The sequence below is a fragment of the Saccopteryx bilineata genome, chromosome 2, assembly GCF_036850765.1.
Source record: "Saccopteryx bilineata isolate mSacBil1 chromosome 2, mSacBil1_pri_phased_curated, whole genome shotgun sequence".
Taxonomy (NCBI): Eukaryota; Metazoa; Chordata; class Mammalia; order Chiroptera; family Emballonuridae; genus Saccopteryx; species Saccopteryx bilineata.
This window is the reverse complement of record NC_089491.1, coordinates 230,705,116-230,731,018: the sequence shown is the minus strand read 5'-3', so window position 1 is coordinate 230,731,018 and position 25,903 is coordinate 230,705,116. Positions and strand designations below refer to the sequence as shown.

Below are 25,903 nucleotides of genomic sequence, written 5' to 3'. Positions count from 1 at the left end.
AGGATTCCTTGGAGAAATGGCTGAATTCAAGGTCTGGGGCAAAATGTGTAGAAAAGGGGCCTAGAACAACTTGTCATTTAAGAGAGCAGGTAAGTTATAAAACAACACAGAAAACTACTAATGAAACCAGCATGCAGAGGCTGTCACCTTCCACATAGAAGGTCACTGGCACACCCATAAACACAGTAACTATAACAGAACAGGACATATTCACAAGTTAAAATGCACACGCTCTTAATGACTTAGGAATAAAACCTGCTCACTGTTTACTGTTAAGGAATGCTAGGAAACCCAGACATTATTTTGCAAACTCAAAGTTCATCAAACATGTATTCCTCAGCGAACCAATTTATGAAGATGTTTTTTGTTTTGTTTTTTGTTTGTTTGTTTTTAGAAGAATAGAAGCTAATACATGAAAAAGTAATGACGGAATGAAAAGGTGACCATTTTTACAAGGCTAAATGCATCCAAGGATCTCTGCCATGACTATCACTGGCTGCCAACATCACAAGACACAGAGACAGCCATCATTATGTGCCTCTTTGGGAAAGGATGGGCACACCACTCAAAGGTATTCTTGCCAAAAAGAAATTGAACCTGAATCTGATTCAGCCTCTAGATCTAACTCCACTTTCCAGGAACTGCAGGACACAGGAAGCATGACTAACAGCACAGGGTCCAGTTGTCAGACTACTCCTCAGGGCAAATAACCCACTCCTCAACAAATAACTTACAGATTCAAAAAATAAAGGCACAGAAAGCAGAGGGGATGTACACTTTTAACAAAACCTCAGAGTCGTGACCACTCATTGCAATACATTCTCGTTTGAACAAATTAATTATAAAAGAAATTATGAGACAAAGTTTGAACACTAGTTAGATATTTGATGCAATTATATAATCAGTATTATTGAATAATTTTTAGGTGGGATCCTAATAGTATAGTTTTATATTCTTTAATTCTCTTTCAGAGACATATACTGAAATATTTACAGGTAAAATGATATAGTCAGGCCTGACCAGGCGGTGGCACAGTAGATAGAGCGTCAGACTGGGATGCGGAGGACCCAGGTTTGAGACCCCAAGGTCGCCAGCTTGAGCACAGGCTCACTTAGTTTGACCAAAAGGCTCTCCAGCTTGGACCCAAGGTCACTGGCTCGAGCAAGGGGTTACTCGGTCTGCTGAAGGCCCATGGTCAAGGGACATATGAGAAAGCAATCAATGAACAACTAAGGTGTCGCAGTGAAGAAGTGATGATTGATGCTTCTCATCTCTTTCCATTCCTGTCTGTCTGTCCCTATCTATCCCTCTCTCTGACTCTCTCTCTCTGTAAAAAAAAAAAAAAAAAAAAAAAAAAAAAGATATATTCAGAATTTGCTTCACAGTATCCAGCATGAGGCAAGGGGAGAACAAATGAAACTAAATTAGCCACACTTTAATCATTGTTGAGGTTGAGTGGTGGCTGCATGGAGTTTCATTATGCTATTCTTGCTGCTTTCGCAAATATTTGAAATTGTCTATGATTAAATTTATTTATTTATTTTTGGAGAGAAGGGAAGGGAGAGAGAAAAGCATCAACTCGTTGCTCCACTTAGTTGTGCCATAGATTGCTTCTCATATGTGTCCTGAATGGGGCTCAAACTAGCGACCTCAGAGTTGAGCTGGCAATCCCGGGATCAAACAGGTGACCTTGGCACTCTGGGAGGATGCTCTATCCACTGAACCATAGGCCAGTGCTAAAAACTTAAAAAAAAAAGTCATGCACATTCTACATTTACTGTTATATACCTATGTTTCAGTATTTGAATGTAGCCTTTAAAATCATTGACAAAAATGGACAGTCCAGAGGGAGGTGCTGTGTTTACTTTAAGGGTTTGTATATTCACAATGTGACATTGTTTGTCTCATGTTGTAGGCTGAATTATAGCCCCCCAAAATACCCACCTCCTAATCCCAGGAGCCTGTGAATGTTCCTTTAAATGCCAGCAATGGCCCTGGCTGGTTGGCTCAGCGGTAGAGCGTCGGCCTGGCGTGCGGGGGACCCCGGTTCGATTCCCGGCCAGGGCACATAGGAGAAGCGCCCATTTGCTTCTCCACCCCCACCCCCTCCTTCCTCTCTGTCTCTCTCTTCCCCTCCCGCAGCCAAGGCTCCATTGGAGCAAAGATGGTCCGGGCGCTGGGGATGGCTCCTTGGCCTCTGCCCCAGGCGCTAGAATGGCTCTGGTCGCGGCAGAGCGACCCCCAGAGGGGCAGAGCGTCGCCCCCTGGTGGGCGTGCCGGGTGGATCCCGGTCGGGCGCATGCGGGAGTCTGTCTGACTGTCTCTCCCCGTTTCCAGCTTCAGAAAAAAATAAAATAAAATAAAAAATAAATAAAATAAATGCCAGCAATGACTTCGCAGATAGGACTAAATTGGGGTTTTGAGCTGGGGACATCCACCTGGATGGGTTCAGTGTGATTATTGGTATCTTTCTAAGAAGCAGGAAGAGAGAGATTGGGCTACAGATGAAGGTCAGGTGACACGGAATTTAGAAAGGTGACCGTGATGCTGGACCACAAGCCAGGGAATGATGGTGGCCTCCACCCAAGGCAGGGAAGGTGAGGGAACTCATCCCCGTCCCCAGGGCCACAGCACCATGATGTTAGTCCCACGAGGAGACACATTTCAAACTCAGCCTTCTAGGACTATGAGATAACGACTGTGTTGTTGTTAAGCCACCAGTCTGTGGTCACCTGTTATGGCAGCCCCTGGACATGAGCACAGCCCCGTCTGCAGGTCCCAGGCACTGAGCAGAGCACCGAGGCTGTGCCACCTGCCCACACCCCAGCTTTCTGCCTGGGAACCGGGGCTGCCAACACATGGGGCCGCGTGGAGAGAGAATCACAAAGCACACCTAACCCGGGGCTGGTGCAGATCACTGTTCAATGAACGTGGCTTTCCTCCTTCTAAGGGCTCTTCCCTCCATTGTGGCCTATTCTCAGTCTGCTGTCACCATGGCAGCTATCAAGCACACACTTTTCCTGCAAAGGAAAATAGCTTCACCTTCAAGCTTTGGGTTATAAATTAAAGCGAGGGAAGCAAAGCAGTGCTTATGGTGAAGGTCTTCGAGGTATTTGTTAATATAAATATGTCATTATTATCTCGGAGAGTTGACCTTCATGGGAGGATTAGCTCTTACTAATGTCAAAGGAGAATATTTTTTTAATCTGTTTTTCTACTTTCATGTGTATTTTAAAGTTGAGATTATTATCAGACCAGTCAATTCATTTCAACAGTATTTTGTCAGGTAGAAGTGAAAATCCCAAAGAAATGGAATTAAGTTATTTTCAGTTGGAAAATGTAATGAAGGAGGGAAGGAAGAAAGGAAGGAAAGAAAAAAGGAAGGAGGGAGGGAGGGAGGGAGGGAGGAAAGAAGGAAGGGAAGAAGGAAGGAAGGGAAGGAAAGAAGGAGGGAGGAAGGGAGGGAGGGATAGGGAAGGAAGGTTACCTTTTTGTGCCAACTTGACTGGATGGGTGCCAGTTACATGCTTGAAGACCATTTCTGGGTGTGTCTGTGTTTCCAGAAGAGATTAGTATTTGACTCCAGGGACTGAGTGAAGCAGATGGCCCCCAGTGTAGATGGGCCTCATCCACTGTACTGAGGGCCTGGATAGAACACAGAGGCTAAGTGACTCTCACCTCACTTCCTCCTGCCTGGTTCTTGGGACCTCAGACCAGGGTCTCCCTTTTGGCTGTGTGGCCCCGGGACCATCACAGCACACCCCTGGTTTCCTGGGTGTCCAGCTTGCAGATAGCAGACTGTGGGATTTGCTCACCTCCATACTGACGTGAGTCCACCCCTCATAACGCTCGTCTGTGGGTGTGCGCACAAGCACGCACACATGTGGGGTGGGCCAGTGCTGCAGGATGGTGACAGTAGCTGGAGGTTAGGAGACTGTTCACTGGAGTGGTCTCCGAGGGGCGTGCAGGGCCCTAAAGGCATTGACTAGCAGAAGGCAGGAAGTGAAAGGGTTCTTTTGCACCCCCGGTGGTGGGCATCCTCCCCAGGGAGTGCGGGATGGATTGAGGCCAGACGAGCAAGACGGAGCTTGAGAGATGAGAGGAATGGGGATCTGAGAAAGGCTGCGTTAGCTGCAGGGGCAGTACGGCTTATTCAGCCAGCGCCTGCTGCCCACCAGGTGCTGCCTTGCCTGGCTGTGCTCCTCTGCCCACCTAGCACCCTGGAGACCCCACGACATCCATACATCGCACAGTGAGGAGCACCAGCTGTAGGGAAGAGGTTGGGTCACGTGTCCAGGTTGCACTGCTGGCCGGAAGCAGAGACAGCATTGCGGTTGGTCAGCAGCCTGGCTCCAAGCTCCGTCCCTCCATTCTCCTGCCCTTGAGTACACCTGGGAGACACACACAGATGTGTGTAGGGTGCAAAGAGTGTCTCCTGGGCAGAGGTGGATTAAGGTCGGTTGAGGCCCCGGGCTTAGAAGAAAATTTTGGTCCCTTACATTAGAAAAATGTGTTAAGTTGGGGTTTTGAGGGGCCCTTCAGAAGTCGGGGCCCAGGGCGCACACCCGGTGCACCCACCGTTAAATCTGCCTCTGCTCCTGGGGAATTGTTACCCCTCATTTGAAAGCCCAGAGTTCACTTCTGGTCTAATCAACTGGATCCTCGGCAGTTCAGTGGCGTGGATCCCGCGGAATGCCCTAGGCACAGGGCTGGGCATATAGGTTCAGACAGGGAGAGGACCTAGTTATCCAGGCAGGCTGTCTACACTGTTGATGCCAGCTTCTCTCTGGAGGTGTAGACCCAAATCAAGAACACGAAGACATATGTGTGTTTTGCAGGGAAAGGCCTCTGTGCATTTCAACTTCCTAATTCAGAGGCCAAGTTGATGGGCTCCACTCGTGGTTAGCCCTGCTCCTTCCAAACATTTGAAATATTCCTCTTGACTGTGTTTGTGTTACTTGGAGAGAGGCCCTAGAGAAAGTCAGAGGAGCCCTCATCACATGTGTTGTCAGCTAGGGGCTGGGTGAATTGTGGGGCCCTATTTCCCAAGAGATCGTTCCATCCATGCAGGACATTGGCCCAAACAAACAGCCTCGTCCGTCTGAACCAATGCAGCTGTCTGGTTCACTCTCGGGGGCTTAGATAAAAACCAGGGGCATACTCAACTGGGGCGGGGGCTCCTTTGGTTTAATTAACGGGCTGTGTGTAGAAGAGACAGGTCATGAGTGCAGGGCTGACGTCGCTCAGTCTCTACCCTCAGAGCATGAATCAAAGCCAGTGACTGGCTGGTTGCTCAATGGCACCCCGTCCGGCCCGAATGTGAGTCAAGGGCACCGCCAGCTTTCATTCTGGTATTATTAACATTTTACGTATTTAAGGCCAAAGTGTGACTGTCCTTCCTATCCTTCTTTGGGATCCTGGCTTTCAGGGGCCCTGGGCATCTGTTGTGCCGTCCTCACACCAAGGGGTGGCTAGCCTTGCCGCTCTGTTTGTTTTGGAGTGACATCAAGAAGGGACAGATGGAAAGCTCGGGCCTCAGGCACACTCCCTGACTGCTCTCCAGCCAATGGCTCCAGTCCGTGGGCAGGCCCTGGGCCTGGAGACCACAGACGCACTTGATGACCACACAGATATCCTGGGCCCCTCTCCTCCAAGGACAACGCTGAGTAGCTCCGGAGGTGCTGCCCCCAGCACGCAGACATGGCCAACGGGACCAACGCCTCCGCCCCACTCTATAGCTATGAATACTACCTGGACTACCTGGACCTCATTCCTGTGGATGAGAACAAGCTGGGAGCCCATAAACGTGAGTCCCGCCCTGGGGAGGCAGGCTGAGCAGAGGCGGGAGGCTAGCCCCGGGGACTTTTCCTCCACTGGCTCACTAACTTGCTAGCTGTCCCAGGACCCTGCACTCAGAGAGAGAAATGAGTAGGGGGTCCAGGGTATCTGTTATCTTCCGTGATGAGTGGGAACTTGCCTCCTAAGAATCTAAGGCACTCTGGGAACGCACGCAGTAGGCCTTTAAGATGGATTTCTCAATAGACTGTTACACATTTCCCCATGTATAAGATGCAACTTTTTTCAAAAATTTTGGGGACTAAAAACTGGGTGCATCTTGTACAGTGATTGTAGGTTTTTTTACTTGCATTTTCTGCTTTTTCTCACTTGATTTTGCACTCATGGTTGAAGACAGTGATTCGTCATCAGACACAGATGAGGACAAGCTAATGGATGGGAGTTTTGACAGTTGATGAGTTGTATGAATTTTATGATGAATAACTCTTGAGTTCAATAACTTGATGTAATACATTTTATTTTCAAATTTCAAGCCCAAAATTAAGGTGTGTCTTATACAGGGAGCGCCTTATACATGGAGAAATACGGTATCTGGGGTTCTGGTGAACAAGGTGAATTTCTTCACAAAGAAGATTTTGGGTGTTCTGTTGTCTGGGTGCCGGCGTGATAGAGGGCCGTTTAGTCCATCCCCTGTGAGGTATGACTTACTAATTTCTATTAAAATATTCACTGACATTTAGTCTTCACGGTCTCAGGAAGTTTAGCCAGAACAGCCTCACACTGGCAGCTCACCTTCCTTCCTGTTCTTATCTCTTGGGTCACTCAGTACTTTGTCAGCAATCTTCTCTGGAGATTATTCCAGCTCCTCCGTCCAGATGATACATCAGCTGAGGGAATAGATGAGCATGAAAACAAAACAAAGTCTTGACACTGGGGCCCTGTATCTTTTTTTTTTTTTTTAACACTCATTGGCTGGTTCTCATAAGTGCCCTGACGGGGGATTGAACCCGCAGCCTCAGTACACTGGAACGATGTTCTATCCACTGAGCAACCTGGCCAGAGTACTATCTTTTCCTCTTAAAAAGACCACTTTATTATTTCATAACAGAACCCCGCAATCAACAAGCAAAAAAGAAAAAAAATATATATGGCCAAATGAGATGAAAAGATAACCGCAGAAGAGGAGACTCAGATGGCTGAGGACTTTGAGAAAATGGTTGTCTTCACAAGGACACAGGGAAAAGACCGGGAAGGGGCCATGAGATGCCCTGTCATGCCCATCGGATGGGCAAGCAGGAGTTGGGGTAGGAAGTAGAGAAATGAGCGCTGTCCCATGTGGCTGATGGGGTGATGATCGGGTTCGCCCTGTTGGAAGCCACTTGGCTGGCACCAGATGTGAGACTGGAAAGCTGAGTGACTTGCTCAAGGGCACCCAGGAGGTGATCACAGACAGGGATCTCAGGGCCAGGCTCTGGGGCATCAGGACTCTTGTCATGATCAGCGGCAGATTCACCAAAATGCATGAACAGCTTTTCTGCCCCAGTGGCTGTCTCTGCCCTGGCTCTCAGCGGTAACTCTTTGTGGAATGAACAAGTAGGCAGTGCTTGCCTGCCTGTGTCGTGCATTTTCATGATGAGTGTCTGTGTCAGCTGTCAACTTACTGCCTCCCAGCGCTGAGTGTGCCCACATCTGGGTGACGATGGATGGGGTGGGGGTAGGGGTCACTCGAAAAAAGCAGGTGACCTTCCTTGCTAACAAATGCAGCTTCTTCTCCCCATTGGTTCCTCTGGGCTGGGTCCTCTCCCCAGTTAAACAAACCAGGAAGCATCACACCTCAGTTCTCCACAGTGGGCACATGGAGGGCAACGATGCTGGGGCACTTTAGGGTGAGTCTAGGAGGCAAAGCCCTCGCTCAGATCGTCTCCTAGAAGCTGGCCTGGGCAGCTGGCCAGGAGGAGGCAAGCCAGGCTGGGTTCCACTTGTGCCGAGTAGAGAAGAAGGCAAGATAGAAAGAAAAATACTGGCGGGACTTGTGTGTTAACAAGCAGGAAGAATTTTAAGATTTTTGTGTTTGTGCCCACACACTGGAATTGATTCCATCACGCTGGGCAGGGCATTGGAAATTTCAAGGGGCTTACACGTTTCCTGGAGCATCCAGTGCTGAGCTGAAGGCTGCGGGCTGATCTTCCCAGAAACGGCTTGAAATCTGGTGTGATTCTGTTACAGGAACTGGACAGAATTTTTTTTTTAATTCATTGATTTTAGAGAGATATAGAAGGCGGGGGGAGAGAAAGGCATTCATTTGTTGTTCTGCTTAGTTGTGCATTCACTGGTGCCCCGACTAGGGATAGAACCCACAACCTTAGTGTTTCGTGATGACTCTCCAACCAACTGAACTAACCGGCACGGGCTGTCAAGGATTTTTACCATTTTGATTTTCATATGTAGCTTCTGACTATATCCTAGAAAGGTGAGGAATCTCCCTAGTACTGTCAAAAGTCCTGAAAATGCACATCTCTTTCCTGGGGTCCTCCCCTTTACCAAGCTTAGAGAAAACCAGCCCCACACCCTAAGGCAGCAACACAGAGCATTCCAAGATGACAAGTCTGACCTGCCAGGGAGCTGGTCTGAGGACTGCCCTTGGGCAGTGCCTGGCTTTCAAGCTGTGTCCTGTACCTTCAGGGTGGTCTTCTTCTTTTAATTATGGGTTGGGCAGAATTGGTCATGGCCCATATTGCTTCCACGGATGCTCTGCCTTGGGCAGCTTCCCTAAGAAGGCAATCTGTCTATCCTCTGCTTCAAGAGAAGGACAGAAACACACCACTGACCCATCTGTTCTGAGCACAGTGGAGAATTCAGTGTCAAGATTGAGCCAAGGACCTATATAACTATCTTGCACACTTGCTTAGTGATCAATTTCAGGTTACAACTTTAACCGTGACTTCTCACTCTTCAGCAAATGGCGGTCCTGTGGGCACACCATCGCAGTGAGGAATTTTAAATACTACAATTTTTTTTTTTTTTTTGTATTTTTCTGAAGCTGGAAACGGGGAGACAGATTCCCGCATGCGCCCGACCGGGATCCACCCAGCACGCCCACCAGGGGGCGACGCTCTGCCCACCAGGGGGCAATGCTCTGCCCCTCCGCAGGGTCGCTTTGCTGCGACCAGAGCCACTCTAGTGCCTGGGGCAGAGGCCAAGGAGCCATCCCCAGTGCCCGGGCCATCTTTGCTCCAATGGAGCCTCGCTGTGGGAGGGGAAGAGAGAGACAGAGAGGAAGGAGAGGGGGAGGGGTGGAGAAGCACATGGGCGTTTCTCCTGTGTGCCCTGGCCGGGAATCGAACCTGGGACCTCTGCACGCCAGGCCAACCTCTACCACTGAGCCAACCGGCCAGGGCCGCAGTGAGGAATCTTAAACAGAGATATGAGAATATGTGCTCAGAGCAAAGTTTCCAAGGTGGACCCACGTGGAGGAGCTATGCTTTAGTGATGCTGCTGTTACTCAGGAACTTCAATTCTTCTTAATATATATTTTTTTTATGTATTGATTTTTAGAGGGAGGAGAGAGAGGAAAGGGGGGGGAGAAGCAAGAAACATCAACTCATAATAGCCACTTCTATGTGCTTTGACTGGGCAACCCTGGAGATTTGAACCAGCGACCTCAGCATTCCAGATCAATGCTTTATCCACTGTGCCACTACAGGCCAGGAGAGATTCTTCTTTCGGACCTGACTTTGCGGCCACAGCACATTCTATGAAACATCTACAGTGATAAATTATGTGTATTTTTGAGGTTGTAAATTTGCTTTTAGGAACTAGTTAATCATCATGAAGAAACCAGTGAATGAGATTAAACCAGGCAATATGACCCAGCTGTCAAACGTAAAACATGACCTCAAAAGGTAGCAAGATTGGTGTGTGTCCTGGAAGGTAATTCCAAAAAAGAATTTATAAATGTTTATGCATGGTGGATAAGTGTTTACAAATGTTTGATCAATATATGTGTTTTAGGAACATTGATATGATTCTGTGGTAGAGAGAGGATGATTATTTTGAAGGTTGGTGTTCATTTGGATCTGTAAGTTTTGGTATGTTCATTTAGAAAGTCAGGGGTTTTTTTTTGGTTTTTTTTTTACTGATTCAGTAAAGAAAATTGGTCACAATTAACAGAGTACCAGCTGAAACTAAAGTTGATTTCTCAGCAGGGTGGGGAGTTGGGTCAGCTCAGGGACCAGCTTCCTTCCAGTTCATTGCTCTGCCATCCTGGGACAGGGTCCCTCATCCTCATGCTCTAAGCCATGCTCTAACACTCCATGTTTGGGGCAGAAAATGTGATGAGAGAATAAGAAGGGACACAAGATAGTACAAGTCCACAGTCCCTGCAGAAAGACTCCAAGAAACTGTCCAGTTACAGTTCCATGCATATCTCATTGGCCAGAACCTTGTCACAACCTTGCAGCCACCCCTAGCTGCAAGTTGGAAACTGTTGTGTTTACCCCAGGCAGCCATGTGCCAAGATAAAGGCAGAGGTCCTGTTGCTACTGAAGTGCGAGAGCAGAATTTAGGATTGACAACTCACGATGTACGCCACAATTACTTTACTCAAGTCTTTGAAGGATGCAGTGATGTCACTTGCCACAACCCTCTTAACAGAAATATGGTTGTATTTATAGATCATGTCACTACCATTAAAGAGGAGCCTATGCCATGTGCATTACACATACAAACTATTTTATTAAATCTGTGCAATTATCTATTAACACATACTATTATCCCCATTTAACAGATGAGGAAACAGGTTCAGGGATGTAAAAATCTCAGACTGTCTGAGATCCTAGCTAAGGAAATGGCAGTCAGAACTTGAAGTCAAAATTATCGGTGTCCAGAGCCTCAGGTCTTAATCCCACTGTTAAGTTCCCAAGAAGTGGAAAATCTTGACATTAATCTTCAACTAGGACCTGAGACTCATATATGAGTAGCATTTGGAGGAAGGTTAAAACTGAGGCTTAGCTATTTTCACTCAACAACACTGAGGTCCCTGCTATGAACAGGAAGTATTTGAATTAATTTGCTAACTCTGAGTCTGGATGAGAAATCCCCCAACATGAAATGCAGCCCACCCATGCCATCTGGAACCTTCTCTTGTCAATCCACTGGGGCTGCCTCACTCCCCTCATTCTGACAAGTATGGCCCCAGAAAGGAAGGAAGGAAGAAAGAACTGAGGGTGGAGAAAAGGGAAGGGAGTGAGGGGGAGGGAATGATGGTGGGAAAGGAGAGTTTCCATGGCCCCCCACCAGTGTCAATGTCAAGCCAGCCTGGTGCTCATTGTGAAAACAAGCCTCGTTCCCAGCACTGAGGAATGATAGCTTTGCCCTTGGACAAAATGTTCTCTCTGAGCCCTGAGGCTGAACGTTCCGCAGGAAGAGGGAAAAACAAAACAAACAAAACACTATTTTTTTGACCGCCTTTCTCAACAGAACGTGATGAAAAAGAATTTAATACAGAAACATCAACTGATCGCCTTTGGTCTGACTTCAAATGTCACTTGTCCGTGGCTGTGACTGTGTTCTGTGAAAGGTGGTGTCTCATCTCCTGCTCATGTGTGGGAACAATGACCCAGGGCAGGAGCAGAAGAGGCCGAGCCTGTGGGGCGCTGGGGGGAGGTGCGGTTGGGGAGTTCCCAGCTACCAGGGTTTTGACAGAATCTCTCTCTCTCAAGACCTCCAACCCTACTTTCTTTTTTTTAAAAAAGATTTTATTTATTCATGTTTAGAGAGAGGAGAGAGAGAGAGAGAGAGAGAGAGAGAAGGAGGGAGGAGCAGGAAGCATCAACTCCCATATGTGCCTTCACAGGGTATTGAACTGGCGACCTCAGCATTCGAGGTCAATGTTTTATCCACTGTGCCACCACAGATCAGGCCCTACTTTCTTTTATGAAGGAGAAAGGATAACTGCCTTAAAGAACATGTTCTGAGAGCTGGCCTACCTCCTACTGTGAGGGTTGTAAATACATTGTGACTGTGGGACAGAGCTGAGCTGAAGCAGGTTGTAGAAGATGCCACAGCGACTGGGCTGGAAGGGCTAAGTCAGAGATGGCTTTGGAAAGTCCTTAAGTTTAGGACAGAGAGTAATACCTCACTCCCATCTCCCAGGAGCCCAGAGGTCTCCTTAACCAGTCTAGTGCCCTAGGGTGCCACTGTGGGTGCCTCGGCTCAGGGACAGAGAGGAGCATGTGAGAGCCAGTCTTGCTCTCCACTGCTTTTTTTTTTTTTTTTTTTTTGTATTTTTCTGAAGTTGGAAACGGGGAGGCAGTCAGACAGACTCCCGCATGAGCCCGACCAGGATCCACCCGGCAAACCCACCAGGGGGCGATGCTCTGCCCATCTGGGGCATCGCTCTGTTGCAACCAGAGCCATTCTAGCACCTGAGGCAGAGGCTACAGAGCCATCCCCAGTGCCCGGGCCAACTTTGCTCCAATGGAGCCTTGGCTGCGGGAGTGGAAGAGAGAGACAGAGAGGAAGGAGAGGGGGAGGGGTGGAGAAGCAGATGGGGCCTCTCCTGTGTGCCCTGGCTGCAAATTGAACCTGGGACTCCTGCACGCCAGGCCGACACTCTACCACTGACCCAACCGGCCAGGGCTGCTCTCCGCTGCTCTTCTTTCGGTGTGTGCGTGCTGAGCTGCCGGTGCATTCAGAGGTGGTGGGGCTCTGATTCCTTTTGCAAGGTCTGTCTTTCCCTTCTTCTTGTATCTTGCATTGGATGCTGACTGTTAGGGTCTGAGATCGACTCTCATGAGTCCTTAGTGACTCTCTCTACTGTTTTGGGTCATAGAGAGCCAAGGTGACACTCTACACAAATACTGTGACTCACCCCACAGGTGACTCCCCAGTCTACCACCCCATTCACGTAGCTGTTTGCGCAGTTGCTCACTCCCTTGTTTGCCCTCCATGAGCATCCTTCCATTGGAGCAGCGCGCACGTGTGGCAGGGCAGAGTTAGCTGTGGCGGCGATGCCGGGTTCAGAGGAGGGGTTGGCCAGAGTGCCAGTGCACCAGGCTGGCCCCCTCTGAATCCTGAGCAGGCGCTTGTAGAGCCTGGCTAGATAGGCACTTAATAGACACCTGCTGGTTAGCATCCTTCTGTAGCTTCCTTTGGTCATATCTGTTGGTGGCCAGCACATCCCGGTTTGGGGCATCTTGTTCTGGGCTCATGGGCATGTCTGCAATAAGATGACGTGTGGACACTAATTTCGAGCTGATGCTTTGTGCCCATAACCATGGTCACCACCAAGAAACCCTGCCATGTTGCACCAGTCCCCCAGCACCTTCATGAATGTTCTTAACTGAAGCCCAGGGAACGGCATCTTCTGGCCCGCCCTGATCTGAGGCTAAGCGTGTTTGCTGGGTGTCCCTGTCCCTTCAGTCACAAGTAGAGCCATAGCAGTCACTGCCCCTGCTGGCCTGTCCACCTGAAAGGAAGGCCCAGCTCTGTCCACGTTCCTAAGCAGGCTGGCCAGGACAGGCCTTGCCTAGCATTCCTGCGATGGAACGGGAGCACTCTGCCCTGAGCACTTCCTCCTTCTCTGATGCTGCCCCTCGTGGGGCTGGTCCTCAAGGGCCCTGGCAGCCCTTTCAGGGAAGGGGAGGCACCCTGCCACATAAGCTGTCCCAGCCCTTTTTTCTCCCAACCAAGGAAAAAGGAAGCAGGGAAACCTGTCTTCTGAGCAGCCCCAGCTGAAGAAAGCTCATCCACGGGGCACTGCTTGACTCAGTCACTGCCTTCCCCTCAAAAGACAACCACTCTCAGCCCACCCGATGGCCAGGGACTCTGGGAAAGCCCCTTCTGCTGCCCTCTTACTTTCCCACAGCCGCAGCTGAGGCCGGAAGAGGAACACCACCCCTCGGTCCCATCCCCACCGCACGGGGGGCCCTCCCTCCCCCTTCAATGGCGGTGGGTGTGACTCACTGACTCTGAGCTGCACCTCTCCCTCCTGCAGACTCAGTTGCCATTGCCTTCTGGGTGAGCCTGGCTGTGTTCATGGTGCTGCTGTTCCTCGTCCTGCTCTCTATGTCCTGGGCAGGCTCCTCGCAGGCCAGGTGAGTCGGGCAGGCGTGGGGGTCTGGGCAGCTCACACAGCTAAGCAGTGAGGAATTGCATGCCCACAGTGAAATATTACTCTCCCCTGAAAAGGAATTAAGTACTGACACCTGCTATAATACGGATAAGCCCCTAGGATGTTATGCTCAATGACAGACGCCAGACACAGACGGTCATCCAATGCTTGATCCTCCTGATGTGAAATTTCTAGAACAGGCAAATCTATAGACAGAAGATTGGCCTTAGCTAATGGATATCATCTTCTTCTTTTTTTTTTTTTTTAAGAAAGGCAGACTGCCACATGCAGCGCCTCACTTGGATGTGTCTGGAGTCTTGGAAGCTTGACTACCCTACGTTCTCCTACAAATGGAGCTTGAGACTTGTTTGGAGGTTCTAGCAGGGGAGCGCAGCTACTCGTATACCCTTGACCGAAGAACGGTCCTCTCCTCTAGCGGGGAAGGTCGTCCTCTTCGACCGAGCGCGCAGCTTCGGGAGGGACGCACATGGAGCGGTGAGGGAGGAAGGGGACACCCGCCTAGCCAGCCAGATCAGCCGAATCAACCCTGGCGATCAATGGGGTGACAGATGTCGCAGCCAGATCGCCCTCACATCCTGGATATCATCTTCTGTGGATGATAAATCTATCATCTATCTAAAACAGACTGTGGTGATGGTTGCAGAACTCTGTGAACATGCTAAAGCTCACTGAATTTTGCATTGTAAACGGGTGAATTTTATTATATGTAAGCTATATCTCAAACTGTTAGCTACAACAGAGCCGAAATGATTCCCATAGGTGTTAGGTCTTGCCAAGCAGCTCACTAGGAAAGGGGCCCTAATATAGGCACCTGTGGCTATCACTGCTATTGAAGGCATCCTGTGTGCCTCAGTGGCTACATTGGAGGTTAAATCGAGGAGCTCTAAGTAGTCACTGGAGCCTGGCTCATCTGTTAATTCTCTTGTGCTAGACCATGGACCTACCACTTCTAACTTTCCTGTCTAGCCTAATCTGCCCCCCACAGCCACTGCCAGGGGACCCCCTGCTGCCTCGCTCCCTGCCGTCACTGATAGGACCAGGGGTGGGCAACGCTGCCCTTCTAGGGCTGAAACCTGTGGCTTGGCAGAGAGCTGGGGCCAGGTGGCACTGAGGGGTCCTGAAGGAAGACAGGTGGGATGCCACATGGACCAGAGTCTCAGCGAGTAAAATCACCAAGTTAGCACAGGAAGTGGGAGGCAGGGAGGTGAGCGGAGCTGTTTTGAGAGGGAGGCATGAGGAGCCACGAAGCCAGAGAGAACCAGAGGGCAGCCCCAGCTGAGGGGGGTGCACGGCCAGCTCCTGTGAGAATCTGTGATCTGTGTACCCGCAGACCTGTCCCCTCCCATGCCCTGCCCACCCTGCCCAGACCCTCACCTGCCCAGTCCGCATTCACCAGGCCACACCCTGTGCTCACATGTGGGGAGTGGAACCAGCTGTGGAGCAATGAAATGAAGAGTCCATTCTTCTCCTTCAGGCCTTAGAACTCCTGTTGAATTTAAGCAGATTTTTACCACCCAGAGACACGGGGGGGGGGGTGGGGGGGTGTTAACTAGTGAAAGCACCTGTCTTCTATGTTTCAAGGTGACTTGCAGTGAGTCCTGTACTAAGGACAGTTTGCAAGGACAGCCAGGCACCCTCCCAGTGGAAAGCTCCCCAATCTGGAGACCATGGCCAAGGGTCCTATGTGTCCCTGTCTTTGGGTTACCCCTTCACCAGGCATATCGATGACACTGCTCATCCTGATTGGCTATGCAATGCAGCTCAGTAAGGACATTGCTGTCCTGGTGCTTTGTGGCCGATGCAAAATGCTCAGGACGGTGAGTGGACTCCTGAGTGAGAGTTAGGAATGAGAGCTGTGAGGAGCTCCCCAATGAGGTGCTCTCTGCATGCTTATAAAAGTCACACTAGCGTCTTCTGAAAGGAGAGCTCTGGTCCCCTGGGTCCCTCCCTGGCCCTCTTCATTCATGGGAGGGTCACAGCCACATGTACACTGGGTCCCCAGCTTAGATGCCTGTCAGTATGTCACCTCGCCTCACCCTGAGGCTACAGATGCAGGGACCACCGTCCGCTACTGATAAAATGGAAGGCAGGTGGGAGGCCCAGCACCTTGAGCACAGGGGAGGTCACCATGGAGGGCGGGCAGCTGGCAACCCCCCAACCCAGGTGTTCATGGACATATGAGGGAAGTGACCTTGAGGGAAAGGCCCAAGGGACAGGTCACCATAAAGCACTTCCTCCATTTCTCCACAGGGCGAACTTCGTGAGCTAGGTGCCTTCCCCGTGGGCTCGGACAGGCAGGAAGGTGGGACATAAAGCCCCTGGAGGACTGTCCTCTGACCAGCCATGTCTCCTTCCCATCTCTGTCCACAGGAACAACGCTCAGCACCACCCCACATGCCCCTGGAGTCTCCGCCTCGCCCTCCCCCTCTGCGTCCAGAGGTACCTGCTGCTCCACAGGGCCCCCCAGCAGACCCCACAGCCCCGCCAAGCTCAGCCAGGGAATCTGATGGCAGAGCATATGGCCCCCACCAGCAGCTGCAGCAGCAGCAGCAACAGCAGCAGAGTCCCTCCACCTCGAAGCGCACAGCCCCCCAGGGCCCCTTGTTCTCCTGTGGGAACAAGCCCTCAGGGGGACCCCCATGGTCTCAGCTGATGTCAGCCACAGGCCCAGCCGGACTCCCCTTGGAGACAGAACTGACTCCAGCAAACCATGGCCACTGCCATGTGACCTGGTGACTCAGACCAACCTGGACACACATGCCTCCTGAATGCCACTACATGCAGCGGGCAGTGCAGCCATGCCACGGCAATGACAGGCATGTTGACATGTACATGTAAATCTGCACGGACCACCCAGGCAGCAGCCCACCCGCCTGAGAAGCGGCCCCTGACACTGCAGCTCTTCAGTGTGCTCCTCCTGTTTCCTCACGGCCAGTGTGCACTTCGAGAAGGGTAGGGAATAACATATAAATGAAGATTTAAAGATAGTCACTCACCACCTGACCTGTGCTGGCGCAGGGGATAAAGTGCCGACCTGGAATGCTGAGGTCGCCGGTTCAAAGCCTTGGGCTTGCCTGGTCAAGGCACATGTGAGAAGCAACTACAGGTTACTCCCTGCTCCTCCTGCCGCCCCATCTCTCCTCTCTCTGAAAAGCAATAAATAACACCTAAAAAAAAAAAGTCACTCACCCATCTTCACTGTGCCCCCTTCAAGCTTCAGCTATTACAGCTGTAACAGTGTATCCACCTTGAGTGGGGCTCGTCTGTACCTTCTTTAGCACACCCAGGGCCCAGCCAAGCCGAGCTGGTCGGGGGACCATGGTCAGAAGAAAAGACAAGGGAACATTGAGTTCGAGATGCAAGGAAGGGGCGAGAAGGGAGCATGCACCGTCTCCCACTCGAATCTGCATGTAGGGCCTGACTTCAGACTATTCACAAAGGATGTTGTGGTCGGTGTTTGGGGGAGACGTGAAGGGGAGAGGGACTGCTCCTTGCTTCCTGGCCATGAGCCGTTTGTTGATAAGGGGGACAGGATGCAGAGAAGCAATACTTTTGTCCTGGTTAAAAGTCTTGTTATTAAAAAAGGCAGAATGGCCTGCCCTGTGGTGGCACAGTGGATCAAGCATCAACCTGGAACTCTGAGGTTACCGGTTTGAAACCCTGAGCTTGCCTGGTCAAGGCACATATGGGAAGCAACTGCAATGGATGCTTCTCACTCCACTTGACATGACTCTCTCTCTTTTTCCTCGCTCTAAAATCAATAAATAAAATCATTAAAAAGAAAAAAGAAGAGTCTAAAGAACACTGGAGGTATAAAAAAAACTGTAAACACTGAAGCTGAAACCAAGCCATTCTCAGTGGTAGGTATGTTACATGGGCAAACAGACGGCCATCTCCTGGGTGACAGACAGCTCCACTGCACTGATGTGTGACAACGGCCGCAGACCCCAGAGCCCTGGTGTGCAGGACAGGTATGGGCACACGCAGAGCTTTACATGATCAGGCTACAATTTACACGTGAAACCTGTTAAACTTCCCATTCTGTATGTGCCCAATATGACACCAATTAATATAGAAACCTTAAAAGCCAAATCCTGACCTCTAAAATGCAGGTCTCTGTGGAACAAAGATAGCCTGTTAACATCAATTAAGCAAAATACAAAAACTTAGCAAAAATAGAAATTTATTATCAAGTAATAAAATTCTGAATCTCCTCTTTGGAACACAATTTAAAAGACACAGGCTGCCTTATCTAAGCAGAGCTCAAATCACTTTTATCCTTTAAGGATTTGATGTAATATCCTTTTATTTAATAAAATAATTAAACTCTGACAGGAGCTTATTTATTTAATATTTAAAAAGTTATACAAAGCTTTGTTATGACTTCTTACAGAAAGACAACATAAAGATCTCTGCTCATGATCTCATATCTGACAGTTTTGGACATTCTAGCTTTAATACACAGGAATCCCTAAGTGCTCACAAGTATTACCTCACTCTGAGGTATATAAAATCTCACGTATTTCCTCCAAAGAATGACAAACCCCCGAGAGGAAGGGCTGGCCCCACTGATCACGGATGGCCACGGCCACTGTAACGCTGACCACTTTACACAGTCCCCTGAGATTATTTATTGGTCAAATAAAGTCAACTTGTCAGGAAACACAAATTTGTCACTTGCACGCCTTCCATGAAAAATGACTCAAACTTCTAGAACCCGCCTGAGGTGCTGGCCAGCTGGCAGGGAGTCAGGCATCTGCAGCCAAAGCGGCGATGTCCCTGCAGAGCCTGACGACAGCTTCCTGCTCACCACTCGGCGTGTCCCCTGCAGCATCACAGACCATTTGCACATGGGTGAAGAGGGTGTCTGGGCACTGGGCCCCTAGCCAGATGTCCTTGATGTATAGAGACAGCAGGAAGGCCGCAGAGGCTGAGGGAGAGACAGACAACAGGGCCATCAGAACGCACAAGTCTACTTGGCCAGAGCGAGTCATCCCACTCACACGTGGGGACACAGGTTAAGCGCCCAACTGTGCCATGTACCCGTGGCCACCAGGGTGAGCAAGTGGATAACAAATTAACTTTACCTTTCCTTAACTTTGGGGTTTATCATTTTTGTTCACTAAGAAATCTATCTTTTTATTTGGTGAATGCAGAAAAGGTTGCTACAAACCAAGTATCCCCTTGGTCTGACTGCCTGAGTCCGAGATGAGTGTCACAGATCACCTCCCATCCTTCCCCTGAGGCATAGCGGGGTGGGGGAGGGGGTATCTTCCAGGCAAAGACTCAAGTCTCCAAGTGTAGCCAGATGCGAGGAGTCACCTGCTGGGCTGCCAGCCCTCTCACCCTTGCTCCCTACGTCCCTGTGAAAGGGGCAAGCCTCCCAGACGGGGAGCACATGCAGAGGTCACAGCCTTCCAGAGCGGGGAGCACGTTCAGGGGTCATAGCCTCCCCAGTTCTTTCTCAAGCTTGAGAGCTTTGCCATTTACTCATTCACGCATCTAAACCTTCACTAGGCACCCACTGAATGCCAAGCATGTCAACTGGGTGTATCTACTTGTGTACATATAGGTACACATGTTTGAACACACGTATATATCTGGCCACAATGTAAAATGTAGTTTGTTTGGGAAAGGTGGACACTTAGGAAAGCACTGGTCTGCAGGGAGGGACAGACCCCAGAGGGACACAAGGTTCTGAGTTGAGCACCATCTTCCACTGCAAGATAATCATCACTAAAGGTCTGACCCAAAAGTAAAGACACTGGCTTCCCTGCCCTTCACATCAGGGCCCCATGGTGGCTGTCCATGGTCCCCTGCGCTGTGCTGAGGGACCTCTCCCTGCCCACCGCCCACACCACCTCCCAGCCTCCGATCCATAAGCCAGCATCACCTTGTGTGGCTTCCTCCTTGTCGTTCAGGGAAGACAGGCGGAGGGTCTCAACGACTTGGGGGCAGGGGGTCCCTACCGGGCCCAGGGCCGCCACCAACCGCAGCATGACTGTGCTGAGCAGGCCAGCCCCACCCTGCTTGGGCCCCACCAGTCCCTCCACATCGCAGAGCTGGCTGTACAGCCTGAACACGCCACTCTTCACCACACTGTCCTTAAGAAGCTCGATCACGACTGCTGGCCATGGCACAATGTGCCTCTGAAGCCAGCCTAGGAGTCCCACAGCCTCGGCCCTGCTGAGCGGATGCTCAGCTGCTGACCACAGAACCCAGCGGGCCACCAGAGAAGCGATGACAGTCATGGGGCTCGCTGCATCCCTCTGGGGGGCAGTCCAGTCCTCGCGCTCCTGAGCGGGTTCAGGGCCTGGGAATGCTGGCCCCCAGTGGGTCAGTATGGACCTCAGGAAGCCCTTGCATGTCTCTAAGCTGGACGCCTGCATCTCAGGGTTGGCCGCCTCCTCCGCCTCCCCAGGCCTCCTTTTCCGGCCCCGAGGGCCTCTGGCTCGGGCTGGCGCAACAGGCTTGTTCTTGTCCTTGAGCATTTCTGTCACACACAGAGGAAAGACGGTGAAACTCGTGTCCCCACAGAGTGGGTGGGGTGCACAGTGAAGGGGAGGGCAGCTCACAGGCACTGAGGGCTGGCTCTGCCCCACAGGACAGGTGAGCCTGATTCTACACTGGGACTGTCACCTCTACCATCATGGGCAGTATGGGACCGTCACTGCCGCTGTCACAGGTGGGCTCCCTGATGGGGAAGAGCGGGTGCAAAGCCAGGCCTCCCTAAGCCCCCTCCAGTAGGGAAATGCTGTTCAGAGAAGGCAGGTGCGGCTGCTCTAGGGGACCCTGGGGGACACGAGACACGCACTCAGCAGCTCCTTGACTTGGAACTTCTCTGCAGCAGTTCGCAGGTCCTCTTGGAGCATGGCATCTTTCTCAATGAGGCTCCACTTATGCAGGAGGACAAGGATGTCCTTGGTGGACAGCACCATCTCATTCACAGTGAAGCGGTCCATGTCCTTGAAGGCCTGCAGGACAGTGGCCCGGTACCTCAGCACGGAGTCCAGTGTCCCAAAGAAGCTGGTCAGCGGGGTGGAGGCCAAGGTGGGCCTGTTGGGAGGAAAGCACCGACTGAGCAAACTGCCTCCCAGCCCTACAGCCCTGGGCGGGACTGGGGTGGGGGTGGGGCAGTCAGCACCACAGCACGGGCTGGCTCCCCCACAGCAGCTGTGGGTGTGGCCCCGGCACACGGGACAGCAGGAAGTGAGTGCTTGGGGAACAGCTCTGACAGAGGGTCTGGAGAGAGCCGAGCTTTCCTGGGAAAGTGAGAGTATTACAAAGGGTCAGATGAAAAACTGAAGTTTTTATATAAATTCATGGACAAGGAGCCTCTGCAGGCTGAGGCAGAGGCAAGTCTGGGAACTCCCTAACTTTGTTAGGTCAAGGTCATGGAAAATGTTTTCTACAAAATGTCACTTTGAATGCTTGAATCAAAATATCAAGGTAGACAGGGTGGCTGCTGAAAGTGACCTGGTGTGACACGGTTCAGGTTGGCAGGGCCTCAAAAGGAGCCCCAGGAAGCTGAAGTGCAGAAGAGGAGACAGCTGAAACAGGGTTTCCTGATGTCACCCCAGCTGGCGGCAGCTCTGAGGCTCACACCAGGCCGACCTCGGACGGGTGCTCTGGCCGAAAGCCCCTGTGGAGTGGTGACCAAGGGGGACAGTGAGAGGGGACAGCCACGGTGACCGTCCCAGGGTCAGACCTGGCGGGGAGGGGCGTACCTCAAGTGCCTCGCGAGCACAAGGAGAACATAAAGGAACTCATTGAGCAGGTGCAGGGCCAGCAGCTTCGGGGGCTTCTGGGGCCCGGGCGGGCATGGAGGCTGGCTGCCCCACTCCAGTCCCCTGTCCCCCAGTGTGGTCACCCACAGGGTATGCAGCAAGCAGATAATGTTGCAGAGCAGCTGAGTCTCCAGGAACCTGCAACCGAACATGATACTTGCTGTCACATGCCCTCCCTTCAGGGGTATCTGTCAGGAGGGCTGTGGGAACCACAGAAAAGGGTGATGACGGTGGTGGCAGTCCCAGGCGGTGGCCCACAGGCCTCCCCTCCCTAACAATTCTGCCTGCTTGTCCCCCCACTGCAGCCCCAACAGCACATGGTCTAAGTAAGGACGTGCCTGCAGCACACTTGACGGCAACACAGCGCAGGGCCCGACTCTCCCAGCCACCAGATGGCCACCGGACAGCCATTAGGAGCCCCAGCCAGGGAGCCGTCCGCAGCTGTCAACACAGGGTCAGCAGCCAGGAAGAGACAATGAGCCAGCTATGCCTTCTACAAGTCAGAAACAGTCTGGAAGCTGATGTCTAAAGATACATTCTAGATTCAGGATATTTCTTTCTCAGAGAAATTTTTAAAAATACTTTTTAAAACTGCACAAAGAAAAAATAAATAAGAACACACCAAGGGCCTGGACACCTGGGCTCATCAGAGCAGCGAGTTCTCTGAAAGGACGTTCTCTCCCAGCAGGTACTGTCTGCTGAGACAAGGCTGTCATCCTTCAGACGGCCTCAAATTCACAAGATATTAGCAATCAAAACAAATCATGCTGTGGACTGACCTGTGCCCCCCATTCATATGTGGCTGCACTGGAAGTGGGGCCTCTGGGAGGTGATCAGACTCAGATCAGGTCATGAGGGTGGGGCCCCAAGGTGGGATCAGTGCCCTTCTAAGAAGGAGAGGAAACACCACAGTTCTCCCTCCCCACATGAGGACACAGCAGAGAGGTGGCTGTCTGTAAGCCAGGGACAGAGGTCTCACCAGGACCCGCCCACAATGGCACCCCTGACCTCTGACTTTAGCCCCAGAACTATGAGAAATTTAATTCCTGGTGTTTGAGCCCCCAAACCCCCCCAGTCTTTGGTGAGTCATTATGGCCATCTGAGAGCCAGGATGAACATCCACTCGAGTACCTCAGCCCTGGGCAAATGGTGGAGGGCTGTAACCCACTATCACATGAGGCCGCAGTCCTGAAACCTCAGATGCTGCCGGCACTCCAAGGGAGGGCCAGACTGCAGGACAGACAGAAGAGTCGGCTGGTGGAGCTGCCACCAAACGCAAACAGCAGCTGTACCTGTCACTCCACTCACTCAGATTTAAAATTAGGAAATGCCATTGTGGCACCACCAAGGAGTTGGTTACCAGCCTATGGTGGCATCAGAGAACAACATGAGTTTTACTGGGCACTTCCAGTGGGCACTGAAGCCAGCAGCAGACACCACTGTCTCCGTCCCACCCCACTGCCGGGACACCATTCATGCACAAGGCGCTTACTTGCTCTCAAGGCTGTGAAGGACCCATGTTAAAAGGCTGTAGTCCCGCAGGAGCTCATAGGCAGATTTGGTATCCCGGGCAGCGTTCTGTAGAATTTCCAGAATCCAATTCTAAAAACCCAGAACAAGAGGTTACTCTTCATGGGAAATCCTGCTTGATGGAAGGGACACTCTGGCAGTTTGAAGGTGTGTCACAGTTACGGTGGTGGGGGCACACGTTGCAGGACTAAGGCTACAGGACTGAGGCCGTGCAGGAAAGTGCCATGCCCTGCGGGTAAAGCCAGAGGACGCTGGGGGACACCCCCTTCTGCTAATCTGTCACAAGGAGCCAACCCATGGGCAAAGGCGCAGCACACCACACAGCCTGAGCTGGGGGAGAACACGGACCCACGTTCAGCCCAGCCATGGCGGACCTGCCCCGGAACCGTGCACTGGTTCTGGGTTTCTCACAGGCTATGAGAAACGACTATACTCAATTTAGTTTACTCAAACATGTTCCTCACTCCCATTCACCTGCATTCTATATAATGTCAGAAACAAAGCTGACAGGGCTACAAATTAACCAAAATACCAAAGGCTCTACCTAGTTACTCCTTCCAACTGCCCACAGCAATGAGGAGGCTCCCACTCAGGCTCCTGGTCTGGGGAGGGCTGTTGAGCAGAGCCTCTCAGCTGTCAGGCAGGCTGCGTCACCTCCCGACTCCTGCTTCCCAGCGAGTTTTGAGGGCCTGCAGCTACTGGGCAATGTAGGAAATTCAGGAGCCCAGGCACCTGTCATTTGTAGGGATCATTTTTTTCTAAGTCCTCAGCCAGTTCTATGGCTCACGCTTCCTGGTTAGTATAAGTGTCAACACTGCACCTGCACCCACACAGCTGCACCTGCTCACAGACATACGGCACGGACCTGTACCCACACCCCATGCACCTGCATCACCTCGTTTTCCCTCCTGGAAAGTCAGGCTAATGTCAACTTAGTAGGTTTGTCAGGCCCAGGCTGGGTTAGAATTTACACAAACTTGACTCCCAAGTAAAACCTTGAGAAAGAGCCTATACTAGACCCTCCAGACGCACACGAGCTTGCTGGACGCACCCACCTGCGCCACGTGGTCGCACAGCGGGCTGTTGAAGAAGGACATGATGATGTGGAAGACCCCCCGCCGGGCGTAGAGCTGGTAGCAATGCTTGTCACGGATGCCTTGCCGCAGGAGCCCAAACAGCCACTCCCGCTCAGCGTTTTGCTGGAACCCAAACGACACACTGCAGTTCAAGCCCCTGAGCTGACCCCACCGTCCACATGGGAGGCAGAGGCCACAGCACAGCAGCCCTGAACTCCTTCCCTGATTACTGGTGAGACCTTAGGTCTGCTTCAGTCAGGAGTAAAGGAACAGGCTCTGTTTAAACACTGAGCCGTGCTAACTCGGGCAGGTGTGCTATGAAAGCACAGGTAACGCTGCCCAGTGACTCACAAGGAAAAGGTAATAACGCCACACTGCACAGGCCTCTGAACGAGGTGTCTGAAGTGTGAGAAGCTACCTGGACATGCGTATCATGAGGAGCATTCCCCTACAGAAGCCAGCGTGGGCCTGTGCCGTTCAGGGCCTCTGGGCCTGCCCTGCTTGTGAGCGTGTCGGGTGTAGCCCCCGTGCTGGGGCGTGTGGCCCAGGAAGCATTACCTGGAAGTCCGAGCTGTAGAAGAACTGGAAGAAGCCGGGGACTTTGTTCATGTTCAGGTGCTCGTGTGCCAGCAGGAACTTGTTGATCTTCAGGTACATGTGCTCCTCTGAGGACAGGCAGACAGGCACTCAGGAGAGGCACCGACAGGACACCCAGGTCTGCCGCCGTCGGCAAATGAGGGTTTGGTGACGGGACCCGGACCCCGCCCTGTAGGGCTTCTGCATTTGCATCCTGGTTATTGCTTCTTGAGACCGGAGTGCAGAGACTCCAGGTGTACACTGCACAGACTTTCCCTGGGGCTCAGACACCACTGCAGTGAGGCTGCCCCTCGCCCAGGCATCAGCCACTGCAGAAGTGTCCATCAGCCCGCACAGGGCCAGCACCACTCCCCAGCCTCTCACCGAGGGAACTGCCTGGCAACAGGGCTCAAACACCCTGGGTCGCTGGGCTGAGGAAGGCAGCGGGGCAGATGTGGGCAGACACCTCCTTCCACACTGCTTCCCACCCTCGGGTCATAGCCTCTGGTCTGTCCAGGCCACCTGCAGCCAGCCTCATGACCACATGAGGTCTGATACCCAGGCAGTACAAACTGGACGGGAGGCCAAGATAACCACCCTGGCTTGACCGGGTGGCAGTGCAGTGGATAGAGCGTCAGACTGGGATGTGGAGGACCCAGGTTCGAAACCCCGAGGGTTGCCAGCTTGAGTGCGGGCTCATCTGGTTTGAGCAAAGCTCACCAGCTTGGACCCAAGGTCGCTGGCTCGAGCAAGGGGTCACTTGGTCTGCTGAAGGCCCGCGGTCAAGGCACATATGAGAAAGCAATCAATGAACAACTAAGGTGTCGCAATGAAAAATTGATGATTGATGCTTCTCATCTCTCTCCGTTCCTGTCTGTCCCTATCTATCTCTTTCTCTGTCTCTGTTAAAAAAAAAAAAAAGATGACCACCCTGGCAGCCTCTGCAGGACAGTTTCTCAGGACAGCTTCTGCTTAAGGCCTGCAAAAGGCTAGTCATTTGTTTC

At 51.6% G+C, this 25,903-nt stretch overlaps 2 protein-coding genes across 6 annotated transcripts in view; one reads left to right on the top strand and one right to left on the bottom strand.

Annotated features, from left to right (window-relative positions):
• The first annotated feature begins 5,398 nt into the window (after positions 1–5,398).
• Positions 5,399–17,951, top strand: MRAP (melanocortin 2 receptor accessory protein). 3 transcript variants are annotated; one of them, XM_066259537.1, is made up of 4 exons: positions 5,399–5,806; positions 13,793–13,892; positions 16,181–16,199; positions 16,301–16,431. In XM_066259537.1, the coding sequence occupies exons 1-3, from the start codon at positions 5,701–5,703 to the stop codon at positions 16,197–16,199; spliced, it is 225 nt and encodes a 74-aa protein (XP_066115634.1). In that variant the 5' UTR covers positions 5,399–5,700; the 3' UTR covers positions 16,301–16,431. The 3 variants fall into 3 exon arrangements, with proteins under 3 accessions (XP_066115634.1, XP_066115632.1, XP_066115631.1); XM_066259535.1 differs by lacking the exon at positions 16,181–16,199 and adding an exon at positions 15,647–15,747 and having other exon boundaries at positions 16,301–16,428; XM_066259534.1 differs by lacking the exon at positions 16,181–16,199 and having other exon boundaries at positions 16,301–17,951.
• A 145-nt stretch (positions 17,952–18,096) lies between these two features.
• URB1 (URB1 ribosome biogenesis homolog) overlaps positions 18,097–25,903 on the bottom strand; it is a 71,546-nt gene continuing 63,739 nt past the window's right edge. For 2 of the 3 annotated variants that reach the window (XM_066259531.1, XM_066259532.1), the window contains exons 33-39: positions 24,882–24,988; positions 24,303–24,446; positions 23,210–23,319; positions 21,658–21,855; positions 20,745–20,986; positions 19,824–20,423; positions 18,097–18,860 (exon numbers count right to left, since the gene is read on the bottom strand). In XM_066259531.1, the coding sequence (XP_066115628.1) occupies positions 18,679–18,860; positions 19,824–20,423; positions 20,745–20,986; positions 21,658–21,855; positions 23,210–23,319; positions 24,303–24,446; positions 24,882–24,988 (1,583 nt within the window). In that variant the 3' untranslated portion in view covers positions 18,097–18,678. Of the gene's footprint in view, positions 18,861–19,823; positions 20,424–20,744; positions 20,987–21,388; positions 21,573–21,657; positions 21,856–23,209; positions 23,320–24,302; positions 24,447–24,881; positions 24,989–25,903 lie in introns of those variants that run through there. The other variant, XM_066259533.1, reaches the window with a different exon arrangement.